Raw genomic sequence first — 14,298 nt, forward strand, 5'->3', positions numbered from 1 at the left:
GACTTTGTGCATCGAATGTAGGGAGTTCACACATTTTCCAGTAAAACACAGGGTTAAATGCAGGGTCACAACTTGTTTGTGAAGTCTGAGGCCTCTTCTGCTCCACAACAGGTAGAATTTGAAATTTCAGATGTTCTACCCTTGTATTAAAACTGGAACTTAGTTCCACCTGAGGTTAGTTCCTTTGCTCTCCACCTCCCCCAAGAGAAACTTTGAAAATGCAGACACAAAACTGAGGCCTAGTGTGAGGGGATGAGAGAGTGCAGTTATGTAATCAACCTTGAGATTGTCTCCTTACCTCCCAGCTCCACCTCCTTGCCACTCTACTCACGGACATCATAAACCTGTCTACTGGTACTGTTCCCCCCCCATTAAAAACGGCCATCGTCACTTCTATTCTTAAAAAACTCTCCCTGGACCCATCTCTACTCTCAAACTACTGCCCCATCTTCAACCTCCCTTTCCTCTCCAAGGTCCTGGAACGAGTTGTTGCTTCCCAGCTTTGCTCCTTTCTTTCCTGCCACTCCTTTCACGAGCCTCTCCAATCGGGTTTCTGGCCACCCTCAGCACAGAAACAGCCCTAGTCAAAGTGACAAATGACATTCTGTCCATCTGTGACCAAGTCTCTCTCTGCCTCCTCATCCTCCTTGACCTCTCTGCTGCCTTCGACACCATCGACCACTCCATCCTCATCCACCACCTCTCCTCTCACCTCAACCTTCACAACGCTGTCCTTTAATGGTTCAGATCATACCTCTCACACCACCTCTACTCCATCTCCTCAAACGGTTTCTCCTCTAGTCCCCAGACCATCTTGTGCAGTGTTCCTCAGGGCTCTGTCCTTGGTCCCCTCCTCCTCAATATCTATATGCTCCCTCATCATCCGCTTGTCAGCCTCCCCAATTCCTTCCTGCACAGGCTGCAGATCATCCAGAACTCTGCAGTCCGTATCCTCTCCCGCACCAGCTCTGTGACCCTATCATCCTCATTCTCGCCCGACTCCACTGGCTTCCCATCACTCAGAGGATACAGTTCAAGATCCTGGTCCTTACCTTCAAAGCCCTCCATGGTCTTGCTCTCCCTTACCTCTTCAACCTCCTATCCCCCTTCCACCCTGCTCGCTCCCTCCACTCAGCGGGCTCCAGCCTGTTTCATGTCCCCCGCCTCGCTCACTCTATTATTGGCGGACAGACCTTCTGTCACTCTGCCCCCACCCTCTGGAACTCCATCCTGCAGTCCCTCCACCTCGCCCCCTTCCTTGCCTCCTTCAAGACCCATCTCAAGACCCTCCTTTTCGACCTTGTGTTCAATCACTCTGCTTCCCCCCATTCTCTCCACCCTCCCCGATCCTGAACCCCAGCTCGGGTCCAAAACTCTGATTGTCTAGCACCTTGGGACGTCCTCCCGATGTGAAAGGCACTATACAGATGTAATTTTGTTGTTGTTGTTATCGAGGAGTAACATGACTCAAAGTCCACAATGATTACTGCTTGTGAATATTCTACTTTATATCCCAATATCAAGCCCCTTCCTTCAACGTACCAGTTAATCCCTCTCCTGATCACTGCTCAGGGAGCCCAGCTGGAAGTTTCTTGCACATGGATGTGAAGATTGGGGTTGGCTATCATTTCCACGACACCTGAGACACTTCGCGTACTGATACATTGTTGAGACTCCCACATGCTATTTGATGCGTAGGGATCTTTAACCCAAATGGAAGGAAAATGAGTTAAATGTCTTCAGGATAGAATGAGGGGAGTAGAGTATATTGAAGAAGAAAATTGGCTGGAATTATATATCAAAAAATTAAAACGTTCTAATGTAGAGTTGAGACTGAGAAACAAGATCATTAACAATTTAAGTTTTCATTCAGTTTTATGAGTCCAACACTTTGTTCTTTGTTCTGCCATCTCATCTCCATTGCTTTTCGTATGGTAAACAACAACAAGATTACATTTGTATAAAACAAGAGGAGGTGTGAAAAAATCTCCTTTGCTTCATCTCTTTTGTGAAGTACTTCAGGATACGATGAGTACGGGTTGCCCCTGAATCTCTATTTCTTTCTATTTTGTTTTGATAGAATTGTGCTTGAGCTCTCTCTTAACTGAGGTCTGCAGTGATGCTGGGAACATTTATGAGGCATCTAATAAAGAGAAGTTGATGACTCTTGTCACTCTCACATTGTAGTCTACGATGAACATGAAGCAGCTTGAAAGCTGTATCTCAAGGTTATTCATTATCCAGTGGTTATGGGCTTAGTGTCGTGAGTACCTTCTCTATCTCCATAGCAGCTTTCCTGATGAGGACCAGAACTAAGGACAGCTTGTGCTGTAAGGAGGAAAATCGGGTCAAATGCTTCGATTCCATCTGGTACTTTTATTATGCACCAATCATTCCTGCATGATTTATTCACCAGATTATGTTGTTTAATATCTACCGCTAATGACCTGGATTTCAGATCCAACTTTTCGTCATTGCAACATCTAGTTCATCCTTCTTTTCAGATTACCTCTATTACGTGGAAACGTGGAGTCCTGTAGTTCAGTGGTCAGAGCACTCGCCTCGCAAGCGAGAGATCTGGGTTCGATTCCCGGGCAGGGCGAAACATTGAGCAAGTTTCCTTACTCCACACGCCTCTGTTTACCTAGCAGTAAGTAGGAACCCAGTTGTTAGTCAATTGGCGGATCACTTTTCCTTAGGGTATACTATGAAGTGCTTTGTGACGCCCTCTGATGTGAAAGGCATTATACCAAATGCAAGGAATATTATTATTCATATTAATAGTATTATTAAAATAGAATTGCACTGCAATACTGACAACCTGTGAGTGGGGCGGAGAAAAATAGTGCCAGAAAAGATTAAGGAGAGATTTATTTTGAAAAAGGACAAAATCGTGCTACATTGCAGCAGACAAGCAATGTGACAGCAGAAGCAAACTTGCTTGTTGCTGTCAAATACCTGAGGCAGGATTAAGCCAATTATAATAACAATAATAATAATTCTTGCATTTGATATAGCGCTTTTCACGTCTTCGAGACATCTCAAAGCCCTTCACAGAATATATTGTAAACTGAAATGACTGTATAGTTGTGGGCGAAATACAAGAAATTTAACAAGAACATTAAATCATCCAGGAAACTAAGATGAGGAATATTGTAGGGAGAACCTTGACAAAGGCCAGAAATTTACCAGGAGAACCATAAATAGCCGATTTGAATCCAATTATTGTCAGGAATGATTATTGGTAGGATTCAGGCCAGCGACTGAAGAACTTTCACTTTAAAAGTCCTTGATATGCTTATCAGGGCTGCACCTTGTAACACCTATTTTGGGAAGACAGGTCTGTACAAATCTGAGAAAAAAATGTGGAAAGATGAATTATGGGGCTAGGGGCATTTTTGAGCAGGAGTGAGCAGATAGCAATCGGGAGTGGGAATGCTGGCTGACCTTTACCCTTGGCTCAGAAACATTGAGGTCAATTACAGTACCCCTCCCTACTCCTGTCCCGGAAGAGATGAGCAGCCTGGCAAATTCCTGACCTATATGGTTCAGTACTTCATGGTGTATTTATCCAGTGAGCCATCAATGAGCGCAGCAGCATACAGACTCTCTGGTTTAGCACGGGAATATTATGGACCGGAAGCATGCTGAAGTATCAGCCTGATTTAGTTGGAAGCACTCTCACCTCTGAGACAGAAGGTTGTAGGTTCAAGCCCCACATGGGGACTTGGAACTAATGTAGTCTATCCTGACACTTCAATGAATTATTGGGGAGTGCTGCAATGTCAAAGGTGCACTCCTTAGGATGAGATGATAAACCGAGGTCCTGTCTGCCTGTTCAGTGGGAGTTACAGATCCGATTGTACTATTCGAAAAGAGAAGGGAATTTCTCCCAGTGTCCTAGTCAACAATCCTCCAAATAAAATTGATCACTCACTCCATTGTGGGACTTTGCTGTGTTCAAATTCGCTGTTGTGTTCACCACATTTAGAATATATCCTGTTAAAGCACTTTGAGACATCTCGATGATGTGATAAAACATTATGTCAAATGCAAGGATTGTTGTATTGTGAAGTTCCGGCTTCTAGCACTGACACAAAGGAATTGATGTCAGAAGTACTTTTTACGCATATTTATGCAATGCAAAGGAAGTGATGTCAGCAGCAATCTGACATCCTTATTTGCACACCTTGGTATAACATGTCTGTGTTACCAAACCATCATGTTATAATGGGGTCAGCTTTTAGTTGTAAATTTTGTTGTTGGCAATTTGTTCTTCAAGTGTATGATGTTATCCCTGAAACCTTTTCCCACTGCAGACACTCATTGTGTGCATCAAATACATCCAGATAAATACAAAATCAGACTTTGCCCAAACAATGGACCTAAAAAACAACCCTTTTAGTGCATTGGTGTAAGTTTCCCATTTCCTACAATGATATTACTTTTCAGCTGGCTCTAGTTGGTATGTTGGAAGTTGGAAGCAAAGGAATGTTGGAATCAAGTCAACCTTCTGTGGCGATCTTCGTAGGAAGGCTCCTGAGCCAGGACTCATCGAACTTAGGGGCAGACTAGTCACGGATAGCAGAGGTTCTTCCCATTTTGACTCAGCAAACTGTAGCCCTGTCGAATAGGGCAGTCCTAGATGGACAAACAGTGAGAAGCTTTCCGGACATTACTCTCAATGGCATGCTCTATGGTTTTAGTTGATTATGCTCCAGCAGTATGTCAGTGCATACTCTGGGTCCCAAAGCTTTGGATCTCACCAATCTGCACCAAATTCTTCTGAGATGCTACCCGCGCGAAGGGCGCTATATAAATGCAAGTTGTTGTTGATGTTGGAATTAAGTAAGCAGGATGTCGCTGTGTGGGGAGAGAGTGTGCATTCCATTTTAGACATGGGGGAATTTCCATCCATAGGTCGTTTGATTTGTGGAACTCTGTCTGGTTTGGATATTTTTAAGTTTAGTTATGAGTTTCCCTATGTGTCAGACACCCAGCTGACCCCCCAAAAACGCTGGTGTGTTTCATTTCTTGGATTGATAGATGATGCAGCAGGACAGAGCACAATTCTGAATGGATACACTATGATGCAACATATATATGTGTGTATATATATATATATATTTGTGGTGCATGATGGTGCTCTAAACTACAGAAGAAGCAAAAGCTCTGAACTTCAGAAGAAGCCAAAGTGCCTGAAGTGTGTAGCCAACATGACTGATACAGTACGAGATATTCAGGGGACAGTACAAGGTAAAACATCATGACGAAATTTCCAATTTGTGTTGAATGGGGGATGGTTTAGTGCTGTGCATCTTGACCCACAAAGAACTGAATTGAGATTGCCAAACTCCCTCTATACAGGACATTTCTCTTCCACTTTGATATGGACTTGAATCACAGAATGTACAAACTAATTCACCCAACTACCTGTGTTTTTTCAGTGCAAGTAATCAGGCATGGATCGGATCCATGGAGAGTTGGTGGTCTTGGGGACTCAAATGAGTCATACCTGGTCCGGCTCCCTCAAAAGCAATCCTTTCAGTCCCACTTACCTGTTCTTTCCCTATACCCTGTAGCTGACAGTTATTTAGCTAGTTCCCTCTTGAAGGCCAAAATAGAAATGAAGTATTATCTGTCCTTCACCATTTCAATGTAAAAGAATCTCAACAAAAATAAAGCTACTGGCAAATTTTACAATGCAAGGCAAACACAATTTGTGAAGCATTTGTGAAGCTTTTTGTGAAGCTTTTCAATATACAGTTGTCTATTCACGGTTGGGAGAGGGGGCAGATTCTATGCCTTATGTTGAGGGAAGTGCACTGTTAAGTGCTTAGTGTTATTCTACTTGATTCAGTAATGCTTCACAAATTTGTCGGGTGTTTCTATAGATAAATGTAATGCAATTTTATAGGTTTAATCCAATAACATGTTTACAAATGTTATGTTATTTAAAATTAAAGACAAATGCACAAAAAGTGCTGAATGTAGCAGAATAGCACTCATCCATATTGGAAATTTGACACATGGAATACACACAGAGGAGCAAGCCCTGTTTTGCAGTTAATAAATCCTCTCTTTTTGCACAAATTTGGGGTTTCCCAAGGAATTATTCCTTCTGTACAGCAATAACTTTCTCTTGGCTTCCCATAACTTCGGAGATACATGGATGGAATACAAGTAAAGGCTTATCCCATTTGATAGCTGATACTTTCCATGCCTCTGGTCTCTATCAAAAAAAAGAAAAGTGCAACTTTTCCTATTTTTCTAACCTCATTTAATCAATACTACAATGGCTGTTGCACCTCCCTACTTTCTTGTTTCTCCCCAGCTCAAAGTATATCTTTCGACATGTTTTTTCTCTTCCTTGCATCTCTAAAGTTCATCCAAATGTGCTTTACTCTGATTCATGCTTTCCCAGAAGCCCTAGACCTGTGGAATGTCTAACCTCCCTCAGTCTTCTCTTCCCCACTACAATGTACATGTTTTTAAAGCCTAAACTTGGCATCCCCAAACCACTTCTTGACTTATCTTGTTTTCTTTGCTACTCCTTTCAACCTTGGTCATGTACTGTACTATGAGCCTTGGCCCTTTATACAAGTTCTCAAAGAAAACAAATTGCACAAATTTTTATTCTTTCCCTTGTCCAGCCATTGCTTTTATCTTACCCGCATTTATAAAATAGTTTTTTTTGCAAACGTTTTATATGGATTTTACTACCGGAATGCCTTTTTAAAATGAAACTTTGTAAAATAAATCTGTTTTACGTAAATATCAGAATTGGAACACTAAGCCGTTTATTGTGACTCATTAATCAATAGTTTCAGCTTTATTAAAACTCGTATCCCAATGACAGATTTCCTTTTATGGGAAACGTATTTGGTGAGAGTCAGACTAAGCTTTGTAATATGCATCCTCTGGGTGGGTGGTACTGAGCAGTACATTGCTTGCTGATTCATTGATGTTTTATTAAAAGCAGATATTGAGCTGATTTTTTGCCAGTTGTTTGAACATTTTTACAGCTATGGTTTATAGCCATTTGCAGGGGAAACAACAGAAATGCTTGTATCTGTCAGGGAACTGTCATCGTCTTTGATTTTTATTGCCAACAAAGACTGTTTACTGTAACCCAAAAAATCATACTGTATCTTTATTATTCATCTTTTCTGACCTTAAAAGTAGTGTATTTTATTCAAAGACTTTGGTTTGGTGTCTTCACCAGTCAAAAGCTGCACTCTGCTGAAAATCTGTTTTTACTTGTGTAAGAATTGAAAACTGCTGACTTTGTAATGTTTATTGAGGTGCAAATTTGAATTTGTGACTGTGTGCAAAAATATCCAGGAAAAAGATTGGTAGAAATTTAGCACCAAAATACCTGGTGGACTTAGGAATGTTTTTAGAATATTTCTGTGATTGATATATTGGTTTCCTCCTGATGTTTAAATGACACAACTGTAGAAACAGCCAGGAGGAAAAATCAAACCCTTCCTTCCCTTCCGAGTGGCATTCTGTTCTTTGTTGGTAAATTTATCGACCTTTGGTGAAACAAGTATTATTCTTCACTTGTCGTTAAGTTTAGAGACCATGGTGTAGTCTTGTAATAGCTTTCCTGTTAAGTCCCCATTGCGAAAACTTGATACGTTTATTGATGAGAGAATAACCTCCCAGATGTTCAGAAAACTGCATCCATGTAGAAACCTCTTGATGGACCCTCCCCATGAACAAACATTCCCTTTAGTTGGTAATTCCTATTAAACAATCAGCCTTTCCAGTCTATCCAAAGCACCTGTACTATACAAGATGCTACAAGTATTGTGTGAAGTAATTGCAAATACATGAAACATTTATTTTTGTGACCCCACTGCTTTGTTTGAAAAGCAATAAAACATGTTAAATGAGTCTAGGACGTGCATGGAAGGAGAAAAGGTTGCCCTAAAATGAACACTTTCGTAAGAAGGTTCAAATTCCCATGTCTAATTTATAATAAAGGCAGAATTTAAATTAAATACTTTCTGTAAGGGAATAATTTACTAACTCACACACATAATTAACAATGTTAGCTTTTAATTGATCTAACAAGTTACTTTTTAACTTGTATTTCTTCCTCAAGATTGTCTTATTTGTTCCATGACTGAGATCACTGGCCAAACCTTCAGCTGCTACACCTCCACTCTCTGAAACTCCTTGCCTCAATCCCTCCACCTCTTTACCTATAATTTAAATCCCACCTGAAAATCTACCTCTTCAACAATGGTGGCCTCGCTCTCCCACTTCTCTTTTGCTCGGCATCCAGCCTCATCAAAATACAGCGCTCATAAGTTATTCTATGTGAGTGGTGCTATATAAGTGGATGATGATGTTGTTCTGCGATATTTCTCTACTAACATCATAAATTTAGCTTTAAAGTAAATTGAACAAAATATTTTTTTAAGGTTCCCCCTGACCCTCATTGTGGTTTGAATTTTAAGTCTCTTTCTAATTATTGTTGTTTTGTAATCTTTAACTACGTACTGTCTAGAATTAGGTAAGATCCTGAATTGACAATGTAATGCAATGCTTGTAGTACAATAACTTGTTGAGACCTGGTGCTGTAGTTTGGCATCTGCCATTGAATACTGTATGTTGTTTGTTGTTTTGGGCAGCTCTGTTAAACAGGGAGTAAAAGCACCATGGCCAGCCAGATCATGCTTTCACTTAGCCATTCTGCTCTTTGTCTATCAACAACAACAAATTTACATTTATATAAAGCTTTTCAGGTCGGGAAGATGTCCCAAAGCGCTGGTCAGTCCAGGGTTTGCAACTATCAGAAAGGGAGACTTAAAAATCAAACAAAAATGCAAAGGGAAAAAAATCACAAGTGCTTGTATGCAAACACGAGCAACTTCTTAAATAAAAAAAAGTGCTGCTCACTTTATTTCAAAGTTAAATTGACTATGTCGGTAGAGAAGCAGGTCTTTGATGATAAACTGCTCTGTAGGAGAGTGAGCGGTCTGGCTACAAGTTAGGAGCAATATAGTAGTAACTGTGTGTGTGTGTGGGTTGGGGGGAGCTTAAAATTCTAACGTAGATACCATTTGCAAGCTCTATTGAGCAACCTTCACATACCTCTAACTTGGCCCAAGTCGGTTGGTTTTTTCAATGGACCTTGTTGACTAGAAGATAATCACAAAATGGATAGTTGAGTTGGATTTTACTATTGCTTGGAGCTCCTAAATGCAGTTATAAAGGTGCTGCAACTGAATTGATCAAGGGGATATCAATTCATGCTGTTTTCCTAACATTTAATTCTGCAAAGTGGTTACTCTGCAGGTTGAAGTAAGCCAACTGGAGTTGTTGCTATGGGGATAAAAAAAAATTGGCTCCAAAATGGAATGTCTTTTGGCTGCAGGAGGCAAACAAGAGTTTGTTGTATTAACTCTGAGACAATTAAGAACAATTCATAGAGCCAAGGTCTCTTTTGTAGGTAGCCAGAACTGTGTTCAGCTAGCTCTACTGATCCCCCTGATACTGCAACCTTTACTTGCAAGTCAACCAAGCAATAAAAGGGGTATTGTGATCACTCGTGTGAATATCCAATCGCCAGTAGAATCAGGACATTGATCAAACACGGCTCTGATCTCTGCAGTGAATGCAGTGAAATATACTGGGAGCTAACCAATGGACAGGGATTGCATGCCTTGTTTATGTTGCTGGAAGTGATGCAATACAAGTTCCAGTGGTAGACAGGTTTGAAGGTAGACCTCAAAATCTGCCCCTTAATAATGCTAATCCCTTAAGCTTTCCTTATTAATGGAGTCCTGTAGCTCAGTGGTTAGAGCACTCGCTTTGCAAGCAAGAGACCTGGGTTTGATTCCTGGCAGGGCGAAACCTTGGGCAAGTTTCCTTACTCCACACGCCTGATAATAATCTCTCAAAAAAAACAATAATACATTGGTCATTTCAATCCACGACTGTTTGTGGGACACTGCTGTGCGCAATTGGCTGCTGCACTTTGCCCACAAATATACGGTCAATTCACTTTACAGTCTGTTCTGTGAAGCGCTTTGAGACATCGAGAAGAGGTGAAAAGTACTATATCAAATGCAAGGATTATTATTTTTATTATTATTATGATCCCTTAAGAGTTATTAGGCAGCCCCAAGCAGATGGGCTCAGGCTCAGGCTCTAGGCTCTATTCATTTTTCAATTGTGTGGCTCAGCCCGACGTATACTGAGGTTTTTCCCTTGAATCACAAGAACCATCCGACTTGGGCCAAGTCAGAGGCATGTGAAGGTTGCTCAATAGAAGCTGCCAAATGGTATCCAGTTAGAATTTTAAGCCCCCCCGCCTCCGACACCCCCCCACACACACACACGTACGCACAAAATACTACTGTATTGCTCCTAACTTGTGGCCAGACCACTCACTCTCCTGCAGAGCAGTTTATCACCACCTACTTGCGTCTCTACCAACATAGTCAATTTAGCTTTGAAAGAAAATAAACAGCATTTTTTTTATTTAAAAATTGCTCGTGTTTACATACAAGCACTTGTGAATTTATTCCCCTCTCAGTTTGATTTTTAAGTGGAATATAAATTGGGTATAAGTTAGACTTGGAACCGAGGCTGGAGCCAACAAAGGACCTGCTTCCCCAGAAGAGCTGGTGTAACCTGCCAACACCTGCACTGACTTCACAAAGACTGGGGGAGGAACTTCCTCTCATGCTTCTCCTGCTTTGAAATATAATTTATTATTACAAGCGTATTTAGCAGAGATATGAATATGTATATTGTAGTTGAAAATAATTTTTTTCTTTTTCCAGGACACAATGACTACATGTGCCCTGCCACGAACCAGTGCACGATTGATAAAAACAGGAGGAAAAGTTGCCAGGCCTGCAGGCTGCGTAAATGCTATGAAGTGGGCATGATGAAAGGTGGTATGTAGTAATTAGCTTTATAGTTCTCATATAATGTGTGTGCTTGGAGTCTTCAGAATGTAAAGTCAGAAACATGTTTATTTTCACCGGTGGTAGTTAGGTGCAAGATATGTAAAACATCCTAAGATTTATGTTCATTTTCTGGATCCAGTTCCAGCCCTTGCTGTCTGTGACATTATGAGAACTTACATTATTCAATGATTGTCTGAAAATATACAAACTTGCATCACAACGCATTCTGGAATGCATTGCCTGAAAGGGTGATCGAGGCCGATTCGATAACCACTTTTAAAAACGCGACATTTGAGGAGGACGGGTTTGCAGGGTTATGGGAAAAGGGCTGGGGAGTGGGATTGACATTAATTGCTCTATTCCGGACTGGCTTAGTAAGGTGGAGTGTGCAACCATGGATGGTGATGCTGTCAGCGCCTGAAGTGAGGAGGCGCTGACAGGAGCCAATGAGGAGAGCCTCGGTCTTATTGACATTCAACTGTAGAAAGTTAGCTCTCATCCAGGACTTGATGTCTGACAGACAATCTGGAGGGATTATTATTATGTACGTGGATGACTCCCAACTCTATCTCTCTGCCTCCACCTTCGATACCAGGACAACTGACACCCTGACAGACTGTCTGTCAGACATCAATTCCTGGGTGAGAGCCAACTTTATACAGCTGAATGTCAGCAAGACCGAGGCCCTCCGCACCTCAGGCACCGGCAGCAACAGCATCCATGGATGCACATTCCGCCTCACCAAGCCAGTCAGGAACTTTGGCATCTTGTTCGACCCTCAACTGTCCTTTCTTCCCCCATATTCGTGCCATGACCCACTGTGCCTTCTCCCACCTCTGCAACATTGCCTGACTCCGCCACTGCCTCACCCCTCAGGCCGCCAAGACCCTCATACATGCATTCGTCACCCCAAGGCTCGACTACAGAAACTCCCTTCTTGACGGCCTCCCGAACTCTTCCCTCCACAAACTGCAGATCATCCAGAACTCTGCAGCTTGTGTCCTCTCCCGCACCAGGCTCCGTAACTCCATCAACCCTATCCTCGCCCGACTCCACTGGCTCCCCATCCCTCAGAGGATAGACTTCAAAATCCTCATCCTCACTTTCAAGGCCCTCCACCGCCTTGCCCCCACCTACATCTCTGACCTGCTGACCGTCTATTAACCTGTCCGCTCCCTCCGCTCAGCAGGCTCCGGCCTGCTCCAGGTCTCCTGCCCGACCTGTCCTACCATCGGCAGCTGGGCTTTCAGCCTCTCTGCCCCCACCGTTTGGAACTCCATTCCACAATCCCTTCGCCTTGCTCCCTCTCTTGCCTCCTTCAAGGCACGACTCAAGACCCTTCTTTTTGACCGTGCTTCAGCGGCCCTCTTACTCCCTCTGTCCTCCCTCACCCCAATCCTGCCCCCCTAGTTCGGATCCTGACCCGCAACTGTTCAGCATCGTGGGACGTCTTCCCGACGTAAAAGGCCCTTTACACATGTAACTTTGTTGTTGCTGTTGTTGCATTCATATAGCACCCCTTATGCAGAGTAGAGTCCCAGAGCGCTTGAGCACATAAGTAGTATGAGTAGCATCCCAGAGCGCATAAAGACTAGTGCTTGAAAGAACTTTAATAGCGGTTTTAATAGTGGTTTAATAGCTTTTTATCAAGTTGACCTCTCAAATTACTTAATTTCCGTTAAGTGTAAAGGCTTAATTCAATTAAAGATCTGAAGAGGTATGTGGTTAAGGCAGGGCAGTGGGATTGAACGAACACCTTGCTCTTTCTCTGAAAGCTGTTGCAAACTCAATGGGCTGAATGGCCTCCTTCTGTGCTGTAAATTTCTACGATTCTGTGAATTTTTTTTGCAGCAAAAATGGCAGCCATTTTTCACCCATCAGTGGCCCGACAAACAGCCATGAGGTGAATGACCAAATCATTTGGAGGACTGTTGGCCAGGACGCTGGGAGAAGCACCCTTCTCTTTTTCTGTAGTTTCTTTGGATTGTTGAAGCCTACGTGTTTTATAAGTTGCTTGGTTACTGCAGTTAAATTTTAACCGATCAGATTCTTGATGTAGCCAATCCTCACTAAGAAACTCTTGTTATTTTAAACTACTCATTATGATTAACTTTGTTCATCGGAGGTAATTGCATTCCTTTGCGACATAACCTCATATATTTAGGCATTTGTCATGGAGTATTTTTCATTAGAACAAAGAACAAAGGCACATCATATTCCTATTTTTTCCTCTTTGAAGATCATCATGCATCTTATCCGCAACCGTTTTGATCTTTAACGTCTCTGTAACTGCTGTCAGTGCCATTGTGTAACTGGCCAGCAGGACAAAGCATTCAAGTGAGAATATTCAATATCTTCCCTCCCTCTTTTTTCCCTCTGCCAAGATGGAACCCCTTGCTTTCTTCCCAGAACTCCAGTTAATAACCTGACCGCAATGCTGCTAAGCTGCTAACTAAAATCGTTGAGCCACAGCAGAGCTGGGCAACCTCGGCTTTGAGCTGTGAAACTCCAGCCTTGGCTTAACCTTTTACTTTTGCTCCTCATATTGGGTTTCTTGTGTGCTATTTAAACCTGTAGTTTGCAGTCACTGCTTGCTGCAGCTTTCTTAGATCAGACCTGTATTTTCTTATATTCATGAAAAATCTTCTATAATATATATATTCCTATATATCTCATATATATATATATATATATATAAGAATCTCCTATATATTTTCCTGTAATACACAGGAGTGTGAACCCACACCTAGAAAATTCATGGAAAATTCATGCTCTTTTTGGTATTTTCTCATTTGTATAACGAGGGTAATTAATGACTGGGATGGGTTACCAGAAGACCTGGTTGAAACCAAAACAACTGGACTCATTTAAGAAACCGCTTGAATCTGTGATGGGAAGACTATAGGCCGTCAATTCTGGAAAGATGAGATCAGATGGAATGTACGCAAAATATATAGTCAATTCACTTTACAGTATATTCTGTGAAGCACTTTGAGGCGTCTCGAAGACGTGATGAGGCGCTATATCAAATGCAAGGATTATTATTTATTTATTATGGGTAGAAGGGCCAACAAAGTCAGCCAACAGCATAGTGCCACGTTACTGGCTATGTGTCACCCTAATAATGCTGAATCCCATTATTCGTCTTTACATATAGTTCAGCGAGTTGTTCTGCAGCCTCAGCCTCGTAAACATAAATTTAACTTAAACATTTGTTGGTGTTAAAAATGCAGTTATAATGCAGCCCGTGTTAAAGTGAGACTAGCTCCTTGAGGTAGCCATATGCAGTTTGTCTCAAAAAGTGTGTTGGGTTAGACCGTTAGATTGCACAAATTGTGTCTGATTAATAAGAAATCCACACACT

General features: G+C 41.9%; 1 protein-coding gene across 4 annotated transcripts in view; it reads left to right on the plus strand.

The window, feature by feature from the left end:
• Positions 1-14,298, plus strand: part of esr1 (estrogen receptor 1) — a 117,949-nt gene that overhangs the window by 17,930 nt on the left and 85,721 nt on the right. For 2 of the 4 annotated variants that reach the window (XM_007894405.2, XM_007894403.2), the window contains exon 3: positions 10,806-10,922. The exons of 1 other annotated variant lie outside the window; for it this stretch is intronic. In XM_007894405.2, the coding sequence (XP_007892596.1) occupies positions 10,806-10,922 (117 nt within the window). The remainder of the gene's footprint in view (positions 1-10,805; positions 10,923-14,298) is intronic. One more of the 4 variants, XM_007894404.2, reaches the window with a different exon arrangement.

The sequence above is a fragment of the Callorhinchus milii genome, unplaced genomic scaffold (genome assembly GCF_018977255.1).
Source record: "Callorhinchus milii isolate IMCB2004 unplaced genomic scaffold, IMCB_Cmil_1.0 Scaffold3, whole genome shotgun sequence".
NCBI lineage: Eukaryota > Metazoa > Chordata > Chondrichthyes > Chimaeriformes > Callorhinchidae > Callorhinchus > Callorhinchus milii.